The sequence below is a fragment of the Peromyscus maniculatus genome, chromosome 23, assembly GCF_049852395.1.
Source record: "Peromyscus maniculatus bairdii isolate BWxNUB_F1_BW_parent chromosome 23, HU_Pman_BW_mat_3.1, whole genome shotgun sequence".
In the NCBI taxonomy this organism is placed as follows: Eukaryota; Metazoa; Chordata; class Mammalia; order Rodentia; family Cricetidae; genus Peromyscus; species Peromyscus maniculatus.
This window is the reverse complement of record NC_134874.1, coordinates 27,850,144-27,872,433: the sequence shown is the minus strand read 5'-3', so window position 1 is coordinate 27,872,433 and position 22,290 is coordinate 27,850,144. Positions and strand designations below refer to the sequence as shown.

At 49.4% G+C, this 22,290-nt stretch overlaps 1 protein-coding gene across 1 annotated transcript; it reads left to right on the top strand.

The window, feature by feature from the left end:
- The first annotated feature begins 521 nt into the window (after nucleotides 1–521).
- Prkrip1 (PRKR interacting protein 1) lies at nucleotides 522–22,290 on the top strand. The gene is made up of 6 exons (XM_006971265.4): nucleotides 522–732; nucleotides 1,587–1,665; nucleotides 3,623–3,723; nucleotides 8,449–8,534; nucleotides 10,626–10,693; nucleotides 21,914–22,290. The coding sequence occupies exons 1-6, from the start codon at nucleotides 607–609 to the stop codon at nucleotides 22,012–22,014; spliced, it is 561 nt and encodes a 186-aa protein (XP_006971327.1). The 5' UTR covers nucleotides 522–606; the 3' UTR covers nucleotides 22,015–22,290.

Genomic DNA, 22,290 nt, shown 5'->3' with positions numbered 1-22,290 from the left:
GGGGCGTCCTATACAGGTTTCCACAGAGGCAAGAGGATTGTCAGGAGTTCGAGGCCAACCTGAGCTACCTATAAACAAGAAGAAAGAAGGAAGGAGGGAGGGGGGAAGAGGAAGGAGAAAGAGAAAGAGGTGAGGAGCTAAATCAGATAGCTCTCCAAGACAAAGCCAAAACCCAGGGACAAGCAAAACGGGGAGGCAAGTGCTGAGCGCCACAAGCAAGCTGCGCAAAAGCAGCCTTGGGGACCTGAGAGGTGGCCTGGGGTCAGGCCACTCATCACGAAAGGCCGCCTCTTCCCCTGGGGACCTGAGAGCCAGGCAGCCCTGATTTGTTTTGAAACAGGATATGAAATTACGCTGCTACGGCCCAAACGAAGGCACACTAGCCCGGCGCTCACAAATCTTCAGCAAGCGGGGAAAGCTGGACGCCCCGCCTCGCCCCGCCCCGCCCCTTTTCCTTTCCTGTAAGGAGAGTGCGCACGCGCAGCCGGGGAGCGCCCCCCCCCCCAGTTCTGGGAGTGCGCGTGCGCAGCGGGCGCGCCCTTCTGTCGTCATTAAGACGGGCGGCCGGCGGCGGCGGCGCTTGCGAGGAAGTTAGGAAAAGCCGCTATGGCGAGCCCTGCCGCCGCCTCTGTGAGGCCGCCCAGGCCCAAGAAAGAGCCGCAGACTCTTGTCATCCCCAAGAATGCGGCCGAGGAGCAGAAGCTCAAGCTGGAGCGGCTCATGAAGAACCCGGTGAGTCGGAGAGGGCTCTGCGGCCCGGCCCGGCCCCGTCACCCCTCCGGACTCGGGGACGCTGCACTCCGTACCCCAGAGGAGGCCTGGGGCGGAGGAGCTGCGTGCCTGGCCGCCTCCTACAGCACAGCTGCAGGAAGGGCGCCCTTCAGCCCCCCCATGCCCTCCTTTCTCTTAGTTTTCTTTTTGCGGGCGGTGGTGTTGCGCATTCTATCCACGCTCCCACTGAGTCGGCTCTTAGTATAGGCAGCCCTCAAATTTGGGGTCCTCCCGTCGGATATCCCCAACTAGCCCTGCACTACTATCCCGGGTTGCTTCACAGCCCTTTCTGTTTTAACTGATCTAAGAATAAAAGCGATAGAAGCTGGGCCTGATGGTGTGCACCTGTATAATCCCAGCACTCTGGTGGCTGACACGAAAGATTGCTACAGAGTCCAGGCAAGCCTGGTCTGCAGCGTAAGTTTCAGGCCAGCTGCATAGTGAGACCTATCCCAAAAACCAAAGGAAAACAAAAAAAGAATCTGTGCCTTAGGAAAAGTGTTCAACTTCCCATTATTAAAGAGGCATTGGCCAACAGATTTGGAACACATCACTCTCTACCTCCCAACCAGACCTCATAAAGACAGCTAACTGAGAAGTCCTCATAGCTTTGTCAAGAAAAGGTTGGCTCTCCTTTCACAGTGACTTAGATTCCAGACTTCTGTGGCCCGGGAGAATTGTGGCCCATGTTAGACTCCATGGTTTCCAGGATGAAGTAAGCTCAGGGTTTGAGAAGCCCACTCATTGGCTTGTTAGGTCAGAAGAGATGTGACTTCCTCAGCAAGCGTCTACTTACAAATGTTTTTCTGTCGCAGGACAAAGCAGTTCCAATTCCAGAGAAGATGAATGAATGGGCTCCTCGGCCTCCTCCAGAATTTGTCCGAGATGTCATGGGTACTGTCTTTTGTTTCTCTGTGTATATGGGTGTGTGTGTGTGTGTGTGAGATCATTTTTAAGGGGAAATACGAAACACTATTGTTGGTACTTGTCAACTAGATCTTTGATAGGAAATTTTTTTGTCTTCACAGTGGAGGAGTTTTATGGTTTGGCACTAGATAATGGTTGCCCAGTTATTCTTAGGTAGTTTTGTTTCTTGTGGTTAAACTGCTTTATTTGGAGGACTTAAAAAGTTGGTACCAGCCAAAGAGGTCCACATAATCAGACAAACTAGTCAGGGTAGATCTTCCAGGCTTCCTTTATGGTAAAGGTGCTTGTTTATTTTTTGAGATAGGGTCTCACTATGTAGCCCAGGCTGTGCTTGAACTCAGAATCCTCATGCCTCTACCTCCTAAGTACTGACATCACAGGCTTTTACCATTGTCCTAGAGTTACTATTGCTGTGATGAAACACCATGACCAAAAGCATGTTGGGGAGGAAAGAGTTTATTTGAATTATACTTCCACAATGTAGTCTATCACTGGTGGAAGTCAGGGCAGGAACCTGGAGGCAGGAGCTGATGCAGAGGTCATGGAGGGGTGCTGCTTACTGGCTTTATGACTATGGCTTGCTCAGCCTGCTTTATTATAGAACCCAGGACCAGCCGGGCGGTGGTGGCGCACACCTTTAATCCCAGCACTCGGGAGGCAGAGCCAGGCGGATCTCTGTGAGTTCGAGGCCAGCCTGGGCTACCAGGTGAGCTCCAGGAAAGGCGCAAAGCTACACAGAGAAACCCTGTCTCGAAAAACCAAAAAAAAAAAAAAAAAAAAGAACCCAGGACCACCAGCACAGAGATGGCACCGCCCACCATGCTCTGGGCCCTCCCCCATCAATCACTAATTAAGAAAATGCCCTACAGCCAGATCTTATGGAGGCATTTTCTCAATTGAGATTTCTTCCTTTCAGATGACTGTAGTTGTGTCAAGGTGACATTAAACTAGCCCGCACAATGATCAGCCCTCTTCTGGTCTCCCCCCGAATGCGCACGCACACACGTGTGCACACACAGACACCTACATATGCATACAAACAGAGGACATAATGGAACCAGGTGGAGAAAAGGCTTGGCTTCTTCTCAGGTTTGCTGCTGACTTGTGTGTGCTCCTTCCTTATGCCTCAGTTTACCTCAAGGCTAACTAGACACGGTCAGTCAGCTCTCTGTCTAGGTCTGATATTCAAATGGCAGTTTACCCAAATGAACAATCGACAGCTCCCCATCTCTCATTGACTGACTTGTCTTCCTTCTGTCCCTCGTGCTATGGCAACCCTATGTTTTCACTGTCTCTGTATAGTTATTCAGATGTTTTTGTGATTCACTTCTTTTCACTTGCGGTATCAGAAGCATTTTTTGAACTGTTAGGAATCTAGCTGGTCACTTGTGAAATCCTGAGGGAAGCCGTGAGTCCTTTCTAGATGGCTGATTGTTAAACCACAGTCTGCTCCTGCTCCTGCTGTCATATAGAAGTTTTGTTTTGAGCCAAGGGTTTGTTGTGTAGCTTAAGCTGCCCCTGAACTCTCAGTCCTCCTGCCTCAGCCTCTGGGTACTAGGATCATAGTCTTGTACCACCACTGTTAGCTTGGAGTGGGATTTCCAGTGACTTCATTTCCAGTATTCATACAAGTCATTTAATAATGTCTACCATGGGCCACATGCTGTCCTTGCTAGACTACACATAGAGAGACCCAGTACATACAGTACCTTCAGTTTGAGTTCTTGTCTCTGGCCTCTTGGGGTTAAGTGCGCCTTGTGTTGGTAAATGGGTTCCTCCTCTCCTCCTCTCCTGGTTTCTCCCTCCCTCCCTTTTGTGGTCCTGGAGATTAAATCAGGACCTGTGCCTGGAAGGCTGATGGTCTGCTTGTGTGTTCAATGCCCAGGCCTGGTAACAGAGCTCACTTAGACCTCTCTGGCTCTAGGTTCCAGTGCCGGGGCTGGCAGTGGAGAGTTCCACGTGTACAGGCACCTGCGGCGGAGAGAGTACCAGCGGCAGGACTACATGGACGCCATGGCTGAGAAGGTTGGTGAGCCACAGAACCCAGCGACCGGGTCAGACTTGACAGGACAAGTGTTGACACTACAAGAGTGATGTGTGTGAAAGGGGACCACAGAGTGCTTGTCCCCTCTTCCCCAGGCCACTTGTCATGTAGTGGGACAGCAGGCATGGGCTTCCACACCATTGGGGACTTCTTCCTGTCTTTTCGCTCTGTTGGGCTGAGTGTCCCATGCAGTTCACTGTGGTTGGTGTAGACAGTCGCGTGTGTTCAATGTCTGCTTCTCAGAGGACTTTAGTATTCTTGGTGCTTATATTTCCTCATGATAGGTGACAGATAATTTGTTATTTTAATAACAAATAAGAGTTTAAGAATTGCTTTAGCCTGGGCAGTGGTGGCGCACGCCTTTAATCCCAGCACTCGGGAGGCAGAGACAGGAGGATTTTTGTTAGTTCGAGGCCAGCCTGGTCTACAGAGCAAGATCCAGGAAAGGCACAAAGCTACACAGAGAAACCCTGTCTTGAAAAACAAAAACAAGAAAGAAAGAAAGAAAGAGAGGGAGGGAGGGAGGGAGGGAGGGAGGGAGGGAGGGAGGGAGGGAAAGTTAGTTAGTTAGTTAGTTCCAGGACAGCCAAGGCTACACAGAGAAACCTGTCTGGGGAAAAAAAAAATAAAAAACAAAACAAAAAAATGAATTGCTTTAGAAATTGTGCTTTAAGAACCAATAAAGTTGTGTGGTAGCACACAACTTTAGTCCCAGCACTTGGGAGGCAGAAGCAGGAGGATCTCTGTGAGTTCTAGGCCAGCCAGGGCTACAAAGTAGAGACTCTGTCTCAAAAACAAAACAAAAACCAAAAACAAAAGCGAACCATTAGGAGCTGGACAGAGTATCATGGGCCTGTATTCCTAGCTTTCAGGTTCAGGCTAGAGAATTTCTTGAGTCCAGGAGTTCAGGGTCAGCCTAAGTGACATAGTAAGCTCTTGTCTCAAAACAACAAAATGAGAATTGGAGAGATGGGTCAGTGTAGGCCGAGGTTTCCTCTCCCAGCAGCCATTTCCCAAATAAACACACTGAGGCGTATGTTAATTACAAATGATCGGCCAATAGCTCAGGCTTATTACTAACTAGCTCTTACAACTTGAATTAACCGTTCTATTAATCTATATATTGCCACGTTGCTCAGGCTTTGCCTGTCCTCGAGCATGTCTTGCTCCCTCTTCATCTCCTGGCAACTTCTGAGACTCTGCCCTTCTTCCCAGCATCCTCCTAGTCTGGCTCTCCCACCCAGTCTCTTCCTTCCCAGCTCTTTTAAACTAGTCAGCTCTTTTAAACCAATAAGAGTAATACCTATTTACAGTGTACAGAGATTGTTCCACTGTAGCTAGAGTTTTCCTGCTTTGCCCACAGTCAGGACAAATCTTTGTCACCCGCCAGTCCCACAGCCGCTCAGACCCAACCAAGTAAACACAGAGACTTATATTGCTTACAAACTGTATGGCCGTGGCAGGCTTCTTGCTAACTGTTCTTTTATCTTAAATTAACCATTTCCATAAATCTATACCTTGCCACGTGGCTGGTGGCTTACCGGCGTCTTCACATGCTGCTGGTCATGGCGGCGGCTGCAGTGTCTCTCCGCCTCAGCCTTCCGCTTCCCCTAATTCTCCTCTCTCCTTGTCCCACCTACTTCCTGCCTGGCCACTGGCCAAACAGTGTTTTATTTATTGACCAATCAGAGCAATTTGACATACAGACCGTCCCACAGCACTTCCCCTTTCTTTTTTTTAAAAGGAAGGTTTTAACTTTTACACATCTCCAAAGTCAGCTTGGTATATTTGGGAATTTGGGCGTAGCTTCTCTTACTACTTCCTGCTGGAGGGGGGCGCTGTATCTTATGGGGACACAAAGAAAATTTTAGGATCATGGAGTAGTCCGTGAGACCGTATCGTCTGAGCCAGTTGCCTTGAAACAATTCTGGATGTTGGATCATCTGGGCCATGGTGTCATCGGAGACCTTTCAGGTGGTCTTGGCTGGTCAAACCTGATGTATCTTAATCTGGAACAAATCCATAGCCTCTGGCTTTCTGTGGAAACAAAAGCAGAGCCTCCTTTCCAAAGCAACATATCCTTACATCCAAATTTTGAAGTTAAGGTACCTTTAAAACACACATTTTGGCATAACTCAACAGCTTTTGCAATCAAATATTTCTCTTCAGTTACGAATATCAAAGAGAACATAATCCAGATTCTCTGTGTGGTAGCCATCTTTATGTGGCTTATGTTTTATATTACCTTGAGCCTATTGCTTTAAACTGCAGCCTTCTAAGCCTGAAACGGCGCTGTGGCTGCTGGCTCCGCCCACTTCAGCTTCCCAACATGGCAGTGGTATGTTTTCCGCCAGCTCTGGGAGCCATCGTGGGTCTATGATTTTATCCAAGCAGCGTGTAGCCCAGAAACCTCTTTTTTTGTACTAGCAAAGGCTAAATCCACCATGCAGCTTAATGTGCCACTTGCAGAGGCCTCATTCCTGCCATACTGCAGATCGAGCTTGCATGCTAGGAACCCGCCAGTAGCTCAAACCGGCAGGCTGCCGCTCATTTGAGAGAGAAAATTAGGAAGCTGTTTTTAGTTCCGTTTTAGAATCTTTTCTCAGGTTTTAGGTGGAAACTCTTGCCAACACGTTGGGCGCCATTTGTAGCTAGAGTTTTCCTGCTTTGCCCACAGTCAGGACAAATCTTTGTCACCCGCCAGTCCCACAGCCGCTCAGACCCAACCAAGTAAACACAGAGACTTATATTGCTTACAAACTGTATGGCCGTGGCAGGCTTCTTGCTAACTGTTCTTTTATCTTAAATTAACCATTTCCATAAATCTATACCTTGCCACGTGGCTGGTGGCTTACCGGCGTCTTCACATGCTGCTGGTCATGGCGGCGGCTGCAGTGTCTCTCCGCCTCAGCCTTCCGCTTCCCCTAATTCTCCTCTCTCCTTGTCCCACCTACTTCCTGCCTGGCCACTGGCCAAACAGTGTTTTATTTATTGACCAATCAGAGCAATTTGACATACAGACCGTCCCACAGCATTCCACAGTAGGTCAGTAAAATGCTTGTCTTGCAAACATAAGGACCTGACTTCAGTCCCCAAAACCAGGTGTGGGGGCAGAGGGAAATCTAAGTGTTGTGGTGGGTGCTTGTAATCTTGTCACTGAGGAGATGGATTCAGGCAGATCCTTGAGCATTACTTACCAGCCAGTCTAGCCTAACCAGTGATTCCCAGGTCTGAAAAGCCAAGGCAAATGGCAGCCTATGAATGACACCTGAAGTTGACCTCGGGCTTTGAAGCCATGTGCACACATGTGCTCTCACATATATGTGATCCTAAACACACATTGTCGTGCACATGTGTAAACACACACAACCTCACAAAAACTGTTAAGCAGGTGCTGTGGATGTGGCTTGGTGGTAAAGCCCTTGCCTAGCTTGTATGAGGGCTTAGATTTAATCCTCAACCCTGCAGAGTCACAGTGAGCCTGAGAGAGCAGAGCAACGGGAAGCGTTCTGGGTTGGTTTTGTTCTGCAGTGTGCAGGTGTGGGTTTTATTGAGCAGCCGTCACCAGGCGAGCTGGCTCTTGAGCTTCGGGGCCCCTCCTGTGTGCTCATCTCCAGCCTAAGCACCGGAATCACAGACTATCCCGTCCACCTCTGACATGGGTTCTGTGGATCCAGACTCATTCCTTACACCTGTGTGCTGTTGTAAGAATATTCGAGTCAGAGGGAGGAGGCAGTATCTGGCCTCTCCCTCCAAGGTCCCGGTGACAAACCACAGTTCTTCCCGGGGACCAGTGAGCTCTCGGGGCTTTCTTACCAGCATGGTGAGGGGTTACTGAGGGAAGCACCGTACTGGAAAGTCTTCATCCCGCGTGAAAGATGGCTTCCTTCCCCGCCATCTTTCTCGTCTGTCCCGGCCTTTATACCCTAGCCCCTCCCTGAGACCTCAAGGCTGTGTGTGGTTATGGCAGATTTACATACAGCTGGTTGGGGGGGTGGCTGGACACTGAGTGAGGGTCCTCTGATCCCCCTGTCCTCTTGCTGTGAGGGAGTGGCGACAGGCCCAGCCCTGCGCATCTCTCACAAGCAGGACAGTGCCGTACGACACATGCCACATGCCTTGCCCACTGAGCCACCCATCCTTCTGTACTGCTCTGGAATCAGTCCTTTCGTAACTATACACTGGGCACTAGGGCTGACTCCTGGGCTCCTGTCCTCTAGCCCTCCCTTCTGCTGAGCTCTGGGTAGTGGCTCCAGTGCAGGCCGTCAGAGCTACCCCTGTCCTCAGAGTCTCCCATCTCATTCTCATTCATTCTTAGCCTGCCTCCCTCCCTCCCTCCCTCCCTCCCTCTCTCTCTCTGCTCTCTGTTCCTCCCTCCCCTTCCCTCTCTCTCCTCCCTTCCCCCTGTACTGCTCTCCCCCTCCTCCCCGTTTACTGTCTGCACCCACACCAGTTCCGTCCTAACTTCTCTCTCAGGTTGTGTCTCATAAGTGGTGTTTCTGTGAACAGTGTTCCTTTGCCATCAGAGAACTGTGTCTTGATTACCTGTCCCACCTGAGCAATCTCTTAAGGGTAAAGTGGCCCTGGAGCCCTGGGTGGTACCTATGGCACCCCTGTGGTGTGCCTGTGGAACTTGAACCCTTACACTTCCTAAAGCCTGTCCAGCTCAGGGTATGTCTGAGTGATGGGATGTTTTGTGTTTTCAGCAAAAACTGGATGCAGAGTTTCAGAAGAGACTAGAAAAGAATAAAATCGCTGCCGAGGAGCAGACTGCAAAGCGCCGGAAAAAGCGGTAAGGGCTTTCGTGATCACTGTGGCCTGCAGCTGGAGGTGGGAAAGTGGATGGTGGATAATGAGCCAAGTCCTTAGAGCAGCGGGTGTTGGGATGAAGGTATGGGGTCCTAGTTACTAGGTAGGCCAAGGCAGAGATTGTTTGAGCCAGGAGTTCAAGACCAGCCTGAGCCAAATGTCAAGACCCCACCCCAGAGCAAACAAACAAGAAAGCAAAAGGGTTGGTGACGTGGAGAAAAGCCGGTGGAGATGCTGCCAAGCCTGAGGTTCAGTCCTTAGAACCTTCGTGGTGGTTCTTAAAAGTCGTCCCCAAGCTGGGCACGGTGGCGCACGCCTTTAACTCCTGCACTTCGGCAGCAGAGGCAGGTGGATCTCTGTGAGTTTGAGACCAGACTGGTCTTCAGAGTGGGTTCCAGGACAGCCAGGGCTACACAGAGAAACCTCATCTAGGGGTGGGGGGCACTAAAAAATAAAAAAGTTGTCTTCTGACCTCCTCACGTGCCAGTCTCACACACACACACACACACACACACACACACACACACACATCATGCACAACACCCCACTCACAAATGTGTGAATAAACGGCTCAATAGCTTACAGCTCCTGCTGCTCTTCTAGAAGTCTGGGTTCATCTCCCATGTCTGTGATGTTGGGCAACTCACAACCACCTGTAACTCTAACCCCAGAGGATCTGATGCCCTCTTCTGACCTCCATGGGCACTGCACTTATGTGCACATACTTACACTCAGACACACATAATAAAATGAATCTTTAAAAAATAAACCCTCAGCCGGGCAGTGGTAGCACACACCTATAATCCCAGCACTTGTGAGGCAGAGCCAGGCAGATCTCTGTGAGTTCGAGGCCAGCCTGGTCTACAGAGCGAGATCCAGGACAGGCAACAAAACTCCACAGGGAAACTCTGTCTCAAAAGACGAAATGGATGGATGGATGGATGGATGGATGGATGGATGGATGGATGGATGGATGGATGGATGGATGGATGAGTAAATAAATAAATAAATAAATAAATAAATAAATAAATAAATAAATAAATAAATAAATAAATAGCAAAACTGCACAGGGACACTCTGTCTCAAAAGACCAAATAAATAAATAAACAATCCCTTGCTGGGCAGTGGTGGCGCACACCTTTAATCCCAGCACTCGGGAGGCAGAGGCAGGTGGATCTCAAGTTCTAGTCCAGTCTGGTCTACAGAGTGAGTTCCGGGGAGAGCCAGGGCTGCACAGAGAAACCCTGGTTCGAAAAACTAAAAGAAAAGAAAGAGAAGAAACAGCCCCTCTAAACAGATAACAGAAAGTTCACTTGTGCGGCCCGCAGGGCTCTGGGTAGGCCAGCCCTGAGATGAGCAGCACTGAGAGCAGTGACTTCTTGCAATACCCTGGAAGCCACAGGTCCCTCATGTCAGCCTCTTACATCTCCCAAAGGTACGAGTCGGAGCTTGTGACTGTGTGGGTTTCCCTGTCTCCCGACATTTCTGCATTTGTTCCTGTTTGCCTTTTGAGATAGTCTTGCTGTATAGCTCAGGCTGGCCTTGAACACTGATCCCCTGCCTCAGTTTCCTTTCTACGTTTGAACATTGAATTTTTGAGACTCTTGCAAGCAAACTTCCCATGTGACTTTTTTTAGGGGGTAGACACCTTTTTTTTAAAGACAAGGTTTCACTATGTATTCCAGGCTGGCCTTGAACTCTTGATTCTTCTGCTTTGCCCCACCAGATTCTGGGACTACAGATATAAGCCACCACACTCGGCCTACTCCTCAGAGTTTGAGCTCTACTTACTTCAGTGAAAACAGTGGATAATGACAGGCTAGCGAATCACTTTTTCTAAAGGATGTCTCATTTTTAAGTGCATGTGTGTCTGTGGGGCCAGAAGCGAAGCTGGAGTTGCACACACAGTTCTGAGTTGCCTGACGTGGATGCTGGAAGCTGAACTCGAGTCCTCTAACTTGAGCTGTCTCTGCAGCCGTCGCTGAAACATTTGCTTTGTTATAAAGATGGCATAAGTAGGTGTTTTTCCAGAACACCCACTGAAGTAACCACTGTGTATGTCTCCCATGTGTAGCCAGAAGTTGAAAGAGAAGAAGTTAATGGCGAAGAAGATGAAACTTGAACAGAAGAGACAGAAGGAAGGTGAGCTGTGTCCACGTCGCTCGGTGCCAGTCACCGTCTCTAGGTGGCAGCTGATCTGTGAGTGTCATGTCAGAAAGCCACAGGACTAAGCCAGGCAGCGGTGGCACACGCCTTTAATCCCAGCACTCAGGAGGCGGAGACGGGTGGATCTCTGTGAGTTCAAGGCCAGCCTGGCCTACATAGTGGATTCCAAGACAGTCATGGCTCTGTAGAAAGACCCTGTCTCAAAAAACCAAAAAGAAAGCAAGCTGGACTGGCTTAAGCAGAAAAGACAGCTCACAGTAGGCTATTGGTAGCTTTTGGGTTTCTGGTCACCAGTGTCACCCCTCTGTCCCCATCCTCACACTGCCTGTGCTCCTTAGGTGCCTCCAGCTGCCCACCAGCTGCCCTCCAGTTCTCTACCTTGCTCACACCCCCCACCCCACCCCCAGGAAGGACTGAGGGCTGTCTCAGCACCTGGAAGTCTTCTGTTTTGTAGTTATGTGCACATCCATATGTACATTCTTGGGTGTTTGTACATGTGTGCCTGTGCCCGTGGAAGCCAGAGGCCAGTGTCAGCTTCTCTTCCATTGCTCTCCCCCGATTGAACTCCACTAAAGCTGGAGTTGGCTGATTTCGCTAGGCCGGCCGGCTGACCAGCCCCAGGGTTCCTCCTTCCTGTCTCCCTAGAGCTGGGATTTCAAGCTCACACCACCCTGCCCACTCTTTCCATTGGTGCTCGGGTCCAAACTCAGGTCCTCATGCTAGCAAGGCAAGTCCTTGTGCTGAGTGACCCGCCTCCCATCCTCTTGTTCGTTAGTTGTTGAGACGGGGTCCATGTAGGCAGCCTGGCTCAGTCCTGCTGTGTGACCGAGGCTGAGTGAACCATCACCCTCTCCACCTCCTAAGTACAGGATTCTGCCAGTGAGTTCAGGGGTCAAACGGAGGTCGTCCGGCTTGACAGCAAGAGCCTTCACCGACTGAGCCATCTATTGTGGGTTTGGTTTGTTTGTTTTAGTATTTGTTGTTTTGCTTGAGGCAGAGTCTCATGTAGCCCAGGCTGGCCTTGCACTCTGACCCTCCTTACCTCTACCCCCCAAGTTCTGTGATTACAGACCTGCACTGTGAAGTCCAGCTTGTGTTTTCAATTCCCTTCGCTTCATAGACTTGAAGCTCTGTTCTGGGGATTTCTGTACAGGCTGCTTTCACAGTCCACTTAGTGTCTCACCATCTTAAACGGGACGTGGGAACGTCCTCCACAGATGTCCTCTCTTGCATGGTTTTTGTCATATCGGGTGGGGGAAGGAAATCTCTTTCTGTCCACCTGGATAGTCCTAACCGCCCACCCACTGCTGTCTTCCCCCATGCTGTCTCCATTTTGTGGCCGGTCCTGTCTTGTGGGTTTTGTTCCCGTGCCGTGGTTTATAGGGAATTCTGAAAGCCCCCGTTAGTCTCGTCCAGGCTCCCCATTTCCTTGCTGCAGTTTGACCGTCCTGTTCGTTGTTTTCATTTGTTTCTGTTTTGATATTTTTGAGACAGGGTCTCTCTGTGTAGCCCTGGCTTTCCTGGAACTCATATAGACCAGGCTGGCTTTGAGTTCACAGAGATTTGCCTGAGTGCTAGGATTAAAGGAGTGTGCCAGCGCCACCATGCCTGACTGCCTTCCCATTCATTTCAAGACGGGGCCTCTCTTCCATTCTGGAAAAAATTTAAACCAGATGCTGTCTTGGTTTGCTTTCTGTAGTTGTGATAAAACACCATGACCAAACCAACTTGGGTTTGTTTCAGCTTATAGTTGTACTCAGCGTGAAGGGAAGTCAGAGTCGGAACTCAAGCGGGGAGCTGATGCAGAGGCCATGGAGGAGCGCTTCTTACTGGCTTGTTCTCTGTGGCTTGTGCAGCCTGCTTCCTTATAGAACCCAGGACTGCCTGCCCTGCACTGCTCACAGTGGGCTGGGCCCTGGCACATCAATCATTCATCAGGAAATGCCCCACAGACTTACCTAGGGGCCAGGCTCTGCAGGCATTTTCTCATTTGAAGTTCCCTCTTCCCAGATGACTGACTTGTGTCAAGATGAAAAAAACACCAGTCAGCACAGCTGCCTAGTTCCAATGTCTGGCCTGGCCTGGCCTTGGCCCCTGGCCTGTCGTCTGGGTCTTGTCTTGTGTTGTTTGTCTTGTACCAGTTAGGCTTCTGGCTCTTCAGAAGCCAAGTCATTTTCTACTGGATCCTGGGTTTTGAATGGCATCGCTCAAGGCTGTGGTCTTGTTTCTATTTCTAGTGGGTCATTGACTTGGCTGTGTTCAGCGAACAGGTTCTGGCCCTCCTGTGCTCTCCGGGGATGATCCAATAGTGCCACCCAGTGGCCAATCTGAGTTAGTTCTTTTGAGTGCCATCAAGGCAGGGCATGCATACTAAGGCTGTCCTTTTGGTAGAACTGTGCTGGGGAAACTGGTAGTGGTATGCTGCTGCTGCTGTTGTGTGCGAGATAGTCAGGGTCTTGCTCTGAACCTAGTGGGCCTGAACTATATAGCACATGACTACTTTGTTTTTATTTATTCTGGTGTGTGTGTGTGTGTGTGTGTGTGTGTGTGTGTGTGTGTGTGTGTGTGTGTAAGTGTAATCACACACCCCACCCAGTGGTCAGCAGATAGCTTTCAGAAGGAGCTGGTTCTTGCCTTCCACCCTCTGCCCCGTACAGCATGAGACCAGCATGCACCACAGTGATGCCCTGTTATACACACAGACAAAAGCAGGAAAATTCCACTGTGTGCTCCACTGTGTGAGGTTCTCAGAATGCCAACGCTAGAGGCACAGTGATGGTGGCACAAACTTGGGAGACAAACGGTGGGAAGTTGTGTAGTGGGCTCGTTGCAGTGTGGGAAGACATTGGACCTGGACGTGGTTGTGATGACAGTGGACAATATTAAGAAAGTACTTAGGGGAGACATGGTGGGCAGGCAGGCAGAGGCTGGCCCACCTCTGAGTTCAAGGCCAGCCTGGTCTACATAGTAAGTTTCAGGCCAGCCAAAGGTATATGATGATAGATAGATAGATGGATGGATGGATGGATGGATGGATGGATGGATGGATGGATGGATGGATGGATGGATGGATGGATGAATGAATAAATAACATAGTGAGACCTTGCCTCAAAACAAATAAATAAATATAGAAAAGTAAATAAACAAAACTTGGGCTGACCATGATATCACATGCCTTCTATTCCCAGCCTTTAAGGGGTAAGGGGTGAGCCAGCAAATTTCTGGTCAGCTAGAGCTACATAGAAAGACCTTGGGGGCTGGAGAGATGGCTCAGAGGTTAAGAGCACTGACTGCTCTTCCAGAGGTCCTGAGTTCAATTCCCAGCAACCACATGGTGGCTCACAACCATCTGTAATGAGATATGGTGCCCTCTTCTGGCCTGCAGACATACATTCAGGCAGAACACTGTATACATAAAGAAGGACCTTGTCTTCAAAAAAGCCATGCTTGGGCTGGGGCTGTACTGAGTCGGTTAGTGCTTACCTGGCTTCCACCCCAGCACTGCACAAAAATTAGGCTTGGTTATGGGCATCTCTAATCCCGCACTCAAGAGGTGGAAGCAGGGGGCTCAGAAGTTCAAGGTCACCCTCAGCTGCAGTGAACAGGTGTTATCGTTGGTACAGTGTGTGGACCGCTTGTGCATATGGAGAATTACCTGGTTGTGTGTGCTTTGTGTTGAACAGTAGAAGGAAGTCTGGGGATCGTGAGCAGTGACAATTGTTTCCTTATTTTTCCATTCTGCAAAAGAGTAAGACTTTTCTAGTTGTCTGGTTGACATGATTAGAATTTAAGGTAGTGCTGTGGCATGTGCCACAAGGGGGCCCAGCACCCCATGAGGCTCCTGCTGGGTTGGTCCCATCCCTGACGTTCTTTGGTTCTTTAAAATAAAAGGCAGAATGGGCAGCTGCCTAAGGCTATGTTCTGTGCCGTGTAGTGACTCAGTCATCACCCTGCCATGGAGGACTTGTGTCTGAGGGACAGCGCTGGGTTGGCGTGAGCCAGTTTGGATCCTCCTGAGTCCCTGAGCTCCCCAGGGAGGGCGTCCTAACCATGGTTTTCCTTCCCTAGTACACTGCTGCCCTCCAAGGGGACCCGAAGTGACCTTAAGGCCCTCTGGACACAGTTAGAGCTCTTTCCCGATCACTGCCTGGTACATCAGAAGCAGCTGCTTCCTCTTGATCATTGCAGAAAAGTGTTTCCTGGCACTGCCAGATGTCCCCTGATCAGAAGGGCACAGAATTCCCTTTGAGGTGGAGCTGTTCCGAATGGCACCTAGAGTGTGCCTGGGACCAGCGTCCAGAGCCACAGACTTGAGTGTGGTGGACGGGAAAGCTGCCCTGTTCTTTGTGTCCTTTGATCATGAAGCCACTGGATTCCCTGAACAGGACAAAGTGGAGAATGACAGTGACTTCAGTCCTTACTAAAAATAGTGGCTTCATGTTAGTGGGTTTTTCTTGCTGTCAGATTTTTCATACATGTGCCCTGTTCATGTTAACACCCGGCTGGTCTAATTTTACCACAGGACTTTGTATCATAGACAGTTTCCCATGATCTTGCCATTCCATAGTACTAGGGTTTGGGGGTGGAATTTTTATGTTTGTTTGTTTTTTTTCTTTCTTTTTCTTATCCTGTCTAATCCACCTGGGGAAAACAAAACCCAGAACCCTGTCATCTTCAGTTGCACCACTGATATGTCTGTAAGCAGACTAAAATCTCCAAATGGAACCGGGTGCTGGCCACACCTTTAGTCCCAGCACTCAGGAGGCAGAGGCAGGTGGATCTCTTGAGTTCAAGGCCAGCCTGGTCTACAGAGTGAGTTCCAGGGCTACACAGGGAAACTGTGTCTCGGGGAAAAAAATGATCTCCAGATGACAGGCGAAGTGCTCACCAACAGGCCTGAGGACCTGAGTTCAATCCTCAGGACCTCCTGGAAGAAGTAAAGGACTGACCCCGCAGGTTGCCCTCTCCCCCCACCATATGTCTCGTAGTCTACACACACAATACATAAATACCGTTTTAAAAATGGAGTCAAAGAATGCGTCTTTGACCCCTGGGTTTTAAAGTACTTTGTGAGCAGTAGCTGGAGAATAATGGAAGGCAGGAGTAGTGAGATGATGGAGTGGGTATGTGACTCGCCACCAAGCCTGGCGACTGAGTTCCTTACCCAGGAGCCACATAGTCCAGGAGAGCGCACACACACACACACACACACACACACACACACACACACACACACAATTAATCTTTAAAAAAGAATAATGGAAGGATGTAATTAAAAAGGAAATATCAGAGCCGGGCGGTGGTGGCGCACGCCTTTAATCCCAGCACTCGGGAGGCAGAGCCAGGCGGATCTCTGCGAGTTCGAGGCCAGTCTGGGCTACCAAGTGAGCTCCAGGAAAGGCGCAAAGCTACGCAGAGAAACCCTGTCTCGAAAAACCAAAAAAAAAAAAAAAAACCAAAAAAAAAAAAAAAAAAAAGGAAATATCAGACCAAGCTTGATACTGTAATTCTAAGAGGATTACCTGGAGTTTGAGGAAAGTGTAGATGTTAAAAGATCCTGTCTCAAATAAACCCTAAATGTCAAAATACCCACCTCCAAAAAGATTACCATTCCTTCTTTGTGTTTTGGAGGGAGAAATTTTCTTTCTTATTTTAAGCCGGTAGTCTGGAGGTTGAATGAACGTGGCTCCTGTCAGCTCCTGTGTCTGATTGCAAAGTCATCGTTGGTACTGTTTGAAAAGGATTAGGAGCTGTGACCTTGTTGGGGTAGGTGTGTCCCTGGGGATGGGCTTTGCGGTTTCCATTGTCTCTAACTCTACCTCCTGCCTGAGGATGAGGATGGAGAGCTCTCAGCTGCTTCTCCAGAGCCTGCCTGCCTGCATGCTAGCATGCTCCCTGCCCCTGGGGTAATGGACTAAGCCCCTGAACTGTAAGCCAGCCCCAGCTCGATACTTTCCTTTGTAAGAGTCGACGTGCTCATGGTGTCTCCATAGCAGTAAAACACTAAGACAGGGTCTCACTATGGAGCCCTGGCTGACCTTGAACTCACAGTGGTCTGCCTGCCTCTGGTCCCCTAGTGCTGGGATTAAATGCATGTGCCACCATACTCTTTTTTTTTTTTCTTTTTTTTTTTTTTTCTTTTTTTCTTTAGATAGGTTTCTGGCTGGTTTCAGACTCACTGTGTAGCTGAGATGGTTTTGAACTTTGTGATCCTTCTGCCTCAACCTCCCAGTTGTGTGCTGTCAGGTCCAGAGGTTTGTGCGTATATATGACTTTAGGGTTTATTTGCTTGGGTACTCTCCAGCTTTTTTTTTTTTTTTTTTTGGGGGGGGGGTTTTCGAGACAGGGTTTCTCTGTGTAGCTTTGCGCCTTTCATGGGACTCACTTTCTCCAGCTTTTTTTTAAAGATTTGTTTTATTTTTAATTGTGTGTATATGTGGAAGGGGATGAGTAATATGTATAGATATATGCTTATGAGTGTAGGTGCCCCACAGAGGCCAGAAGAGGGCATCCATTTCCTTGGAGCTAGAATCAGAAACAGTTGTAAGCCATCTGATGTGGGTGCTTGTAACAGCTTTCTCAAATGTAGTCAGACTTTCTTTTGTGGAACCACCAGCTCCCCAATAATGACATGGAGAATTAATATTAACTATGCTGGGCAATGGTGGTACACGCCTTTAATCCCAGCACTTAGGAAGCAGAGACAGGTGGATCTCTGTGAGTTCAAGGCCAGCCTGGTCTACAGAGTGAATTCCAGGACAGGCTTTTCTCTTAGAATTTAGATTAACCTGTCTATTAATCTACATTCTGCCAAGTTGCTTGGTTATCTCTGCTCTGTACTGTATATCCAACTTCTTCAGAGTCTCCTGGAGGTCCCCCCTGTTCTTCCCAGAGTTCTCTCTCTCTCCCCAGAAGTCCAGCCTATTCTTTCCTGCCTGGGTATTGACGATTCAGCTCTTTATTAAACCAGTCACAGTGACACATCTTCACACAGTGTAAACGAATACTCCACAACAGGTGCTGGGAACTGATCAGGTCATTTGAAAGAGTAGTAAGTGCTCGAGCTGCCGGGCCATCTCTCCAGGCCTCCAGCTTCCTTCCTCCTTCCTTCCTTCCTCCTTCCTTCCTTCCTTCCTTCCTTCCTTCCTTCCTTCCTTCCTTCCTCCTTCCTTCCTTCCTTCCTTCCTTCCTTCCTTCCTTCCTTCCCTTCCTTCCCTTCCTTCCCTTCCTTCCCTTCCTTCCCTTCCTTCCTCCTTCCTTCCTTCCTTCCTTCCTTCCTTCCTTCCTTCCTTCCTTCCTTCCTTCCTTCCTCCTTCCTTCCTTCCTTCCTTCCTTCCTTCCTTCCCTTCCTTCCCTTCCTTCCCTTCCTTCCCTTCCTTCCTCCTTCCTTCCTTCCTTCCTTCCTTCCTTCCTTCCTTCCTTCCTTCCCTTCCTTCCTCCTTCCTTCCTTCCTTCCTTCCTTCCTTCCTTCCTTCCTTCCTTCTTCCCTCCCTCCCTCCCTCCCTCCCTCCCTCCTTCCTTCCTTCCTTCCTTCCTTCCTTCCCTTCCTTCCCTTCCTTCCTTCCTTCCTTCCCTCCTTCCTCCTTCCTTCCTTCCTTCCTTCCTTCCTTCCTTCCTTCCTTCTTTCCTTTCCTTTCCTTTCCTTTCCTTTCCTTCCTTCCTTCCTTCCTTCCTTCTTTCTTTTTCCTTCCTTCCTTCCTTCCTTCCTTCCTCCCTCCCTCCCTCCCTCCCTCCCTTCCTTCCTTCCTTCCTTCTTCCTTCTTTCTTTCTTTTTCCTTCCTTCCTTCCTTCCCTTCCTTCCTTCTTTCTTTTTCCTTCCTTCCTTCCTTCCTTCCTTCCTTCCTTCCTTCCTTCCTTCCTTTCTTTCTTTTTGTCTTGTATTTTGTTTTTGTTTTGTTTTGAGACAGGGTTTCTCTGTGTAATGTTAGCTGTCCTGGAACTCACTCAGTAGACCAGGCTGGCCTCACACTCAGAGATCACCTACCTCTGTGTCCCAAGTGCTGAGATCAAAAACACCCAGCTTTCCAGTTTTCTTTAAATATGCTTTGTTTTACAATGTTTTTCTAGGCTTGAACCTAGGGACTTGCACATACCAGGCAATCACTCTACACTGAGCTATATATTCAGCCCCTGGAATGGTTTTAGACTCAGGGAAAACTGGGATGGTGATGTAGAGTTCTCAGGTACCCGCCTCCCTGACCTACCTTCTGTGGGTGGCTAGTGTCCCTCCCTTCTTCCTGTTGAGAATCCAGCAGAGCCCCACAGTGTGTTCAGTCATCCTGTGGCCCTGGGCTCCATTGATGAGAGCTTCCCATACTCTGCTTGGGTTGGCATCTGGACGACGTCCTTCAGTTGGGGTTTGACTGATGGTTTTCATGTGATTGGACAGAGCTGCTGGACAGTGTGCCACCGTCGTCATTCTCCTGCACTTCCAGGCTGGACAGTGGGGGTAACTAGCATGGCTTCCCACTGCTTTTCAGTGTTGTGGCAGTAGTTGTTGGGGTTTTGTTTGTTTTGTTTTTGTGGTACTGGGGATGGGAGTCATGGCCTTTCATCGTGGAGCTGCATCCCAGCTCACAGCTGTTGATATTGATGTTGGCCACACCACAGGATAGTGTTTCTCAGGTTTTCCCACTATAAATTCACTGCTCTTCCCCCAAATAACTTACTTTCTGGAAGGAAGTCACCATGTGCAACCCATACCTAAGGACTGAGGTCCAGTCAGCCCCTCCAATCTGCAGGCAGAGATCTACAACATCCACTCAGGATAAGCGTTTGTCTTTGAGGATGAACCTGTGTGTGTGATCTGGTCTTTCTTTACCTTGTCACTGGAATCTTCTGTTGTCCTATGATGAAGTCCCAGTATCATGTGCCTACCTACCACGAGTTTTCAGCACCTCCTTACTTTCTGGTACTGTAAGATGCTCCAGGCTCATCTTAAGGATTTCCTGCTCTCAACCTAGCACAGGCTCTTGGTCCAAGACATCTGCTTTCTTTTGTTGGCTTAATGTTAGAAAGCAAGATCGTGGGGGTGGGGTGAGCGGAGTCATTCATCTTTGACTGGTGGAGAAAGCAGTGGTAGGCAGTTCTGTTGCTAGTGTCCTAAACTGTGTGCCCATCGGTGGCTGTGACATTGCTAGGTAGTCTCACCTGGTGGGCCTGTCATCATACAGTAGAGTCCGTCAGTTGACAGAGATCACTGTGCAGCATGCGGAGGTGTGTGTGTCCTGAACAATGCCTAAACATGACCATCTGTCCACTATTGTAGAATATTGTTTTAAGGTGTGTTACTTTTGTTTATGTTGCATTTGTTTAACTCTGTGAAGCTGTGTTACTGTGCCTGTCTAAAACATGTGATGGTCTAATAAAGAACTGAGCAGCTAATAGCGAGGCAGGAGAAAGGATAGACGGGGCTGGCAGGCAGAGAGAATAAATAGAAGAAAACTGTGAGGAGAGAAGCAGCAGCCAGAGAAGGAGGAGGACCCAGGGTCCAGCCACTCAGCTACACAGCCAGCCAAGGAGTAAGAGTAAGGTTTACGGAAGTAAGAGAACAGGAAAAGCCCAGAGGCCCAGAGGTGGATAGGATAAGTTAAGAAAAGCCAGCAAGAAACAAGCCAAGCTAAGGCCAACCATTTATAAATAAGAATAAGCCTCCATGTGTGATTTATTTGGCAGCTGGGTGGCGGGCCCCCCAAAAGAGCAAAAACAACTACAGTCAACAGTGAGTTAATCATGAGTTTTGACATGTCCAGTTTTATCCATCATCGTGGGGTCATTCCAGCTTTGTCCACCTTACTGTCCTACATTCGTCAACCTTGTTCACTTCCAGCACATGTTATACTGGTTGAGAGCTATGGCTTGCACCAGAGCACAGAGACCCTTTGCCTATAGCCATAGACCCCACTCTGCCTGGCCAGCACCACCCCACCCTTTTATAGGTCAGTTGGATTATGTATTCCATCCTAATCCCTAAGTAACTTTAAATATGTGGTTTTTAAATTTACATATGTCTGCACTTATGCAAATATGTATAGACCCTGTGGAGGCCAGGGTAGGGCATCAGATCCACTGGAGTGGGAGTTAGTTTTTTGTGTGTTTGCCTGTGTGTATATATGTGCATCATGTGTGTGCCTGGTGCCTGCAGAGATCCAAAGAGTGTGTCAGGTCTCCTGGAACTAGAGTTAACAGATGGTTGTTAACCACCATGTGAGTGCTGGAAACCCAACCTGGTTTCTCTGCACCAGCATCCAGCGCTCTGAATTACACCATCTTTCCAGCCCCAGTGCATGGATTTCGTCCAATGCATAGTATTGGGAGTCCACCAGGAAAATATACAAAGTAGTTTCACTGCCCTGAAAAGTCCCTGGTGAGTCAGCTGGGGCCCCTGCGCTGAGGACCTCCCCCGCCTCTTTCCAGCCAGCTCCCACCCACTCTCCTGTTCTCAGGACAGGAGGAGGGCTGGGGACAAGTTGTCTCTGCGCTGTTTTTTTTTCTGAGCCAGCTTAGCTAGCAGCAGTATTAGAATATGCTAGAAGCTTAAGAGCTGCCCATAGGACCCAGGGAGGGGCCCCGGGCCTGTGTTTGAGGAAAGCCAGGAAGGAGGCCAGCATTGGTGTTGTGGGCACAGCCCCTGGCTTCGTGGGCATTTGTTGTACAAAAGGGGTTTTGAAGACCCTCTTGCCATCTGCACTGAGAACTTGAGGTGCAGGCAGGGGAGGCTGGCAGCCCAGTGGGAGATGTGAAACACCTGGGTCTCTTTTCATGGTGCCCCGTGATGGACAACAGCCACCCACTCAGCAGGCTTGGCTTGTGGGTGTCCCGTTCTAATGTGCATGGCCAGGTCTCTTTGGGGAGGCTGAGGTGCCCCTCTCAGAGCACCTTTTGTGGCAGGCCTTCCATACAGTGGCGTTGGGCACTGGTGGGCACAAAAGCCTCCTCTGGCTCCTGGCTGTTTCTACCCAGGAGTAAGTAGACCCTTGGCTCTCCTCTTTCTGAGACAGGGTTTGCTGCCCAGGCTGACTTAAACTCACTATGTAGCTGAGGATATCCTTGAACTTTGTATTATCTGCCTCCATTTTGAAAGTGCTGGGATTATAAGTACAGCTTCTACACTTAGAGCCTTCTTTATTTAAACCCCCCCCCCTTTTTTTTTTTTTGGATCTGTCTGCTTATGGTTTGAATGTTGTGTGGTTACAGAACCCAGTCAGAGCCAGGAACAGCGTGCCAGCAGCTCTGAGGATGCGTCTGGGACAGAGGAGGAGGAGGAAGAGGAGCCCAGCATCATCATGGGGCGATGAGGATGTGAGCCCAGCTCATTCTCTGACCAGCTTCCGGAAGGAAAGGAGCCCAGCTGCCAGACTGGCTGGGTTGGGAGACGACAGGAGCCTCCTGCATCCCTGCTTGCCTAGGGAGCCGAGGGGGCATCCCCTAGACATTTGCAGACTGCGTCCTGCCCTGCTCTTGCAGAGGGGGATGCCTCACCTTCCCCCGGTGCTTGTGCCCTGCTTGAACAGCGATGAGCTCGGGCTGGTTTCTGCGAAGGGAATTTTATTTAGTAAAGAGCAGAAAACCTA

Coding starts and splice junctions, on each gene's coding strand:
- Prkrip1 (XM_006971265.4), top strand. CDS start 607: ATGGCGAGCCCTGCCGCCGCCTCTGTGAGGCCGCCCAGGCCCAAGAAA. Junction 1,666..3,622: donor ATTTGTCCGAGATGTCATGG/GTACTGTCTTTT, acceptor CTCTGGCTCTAG/GTTCCAGTGCCGGGGCTGGC. Junction 10,694..21,913: donor ACAGAAGAGACAGAAGGAAG/GTGAGCTGTGTC, acceptor GTGTGGTTACAG/AACCCAGTCAGAGCCAGGAA.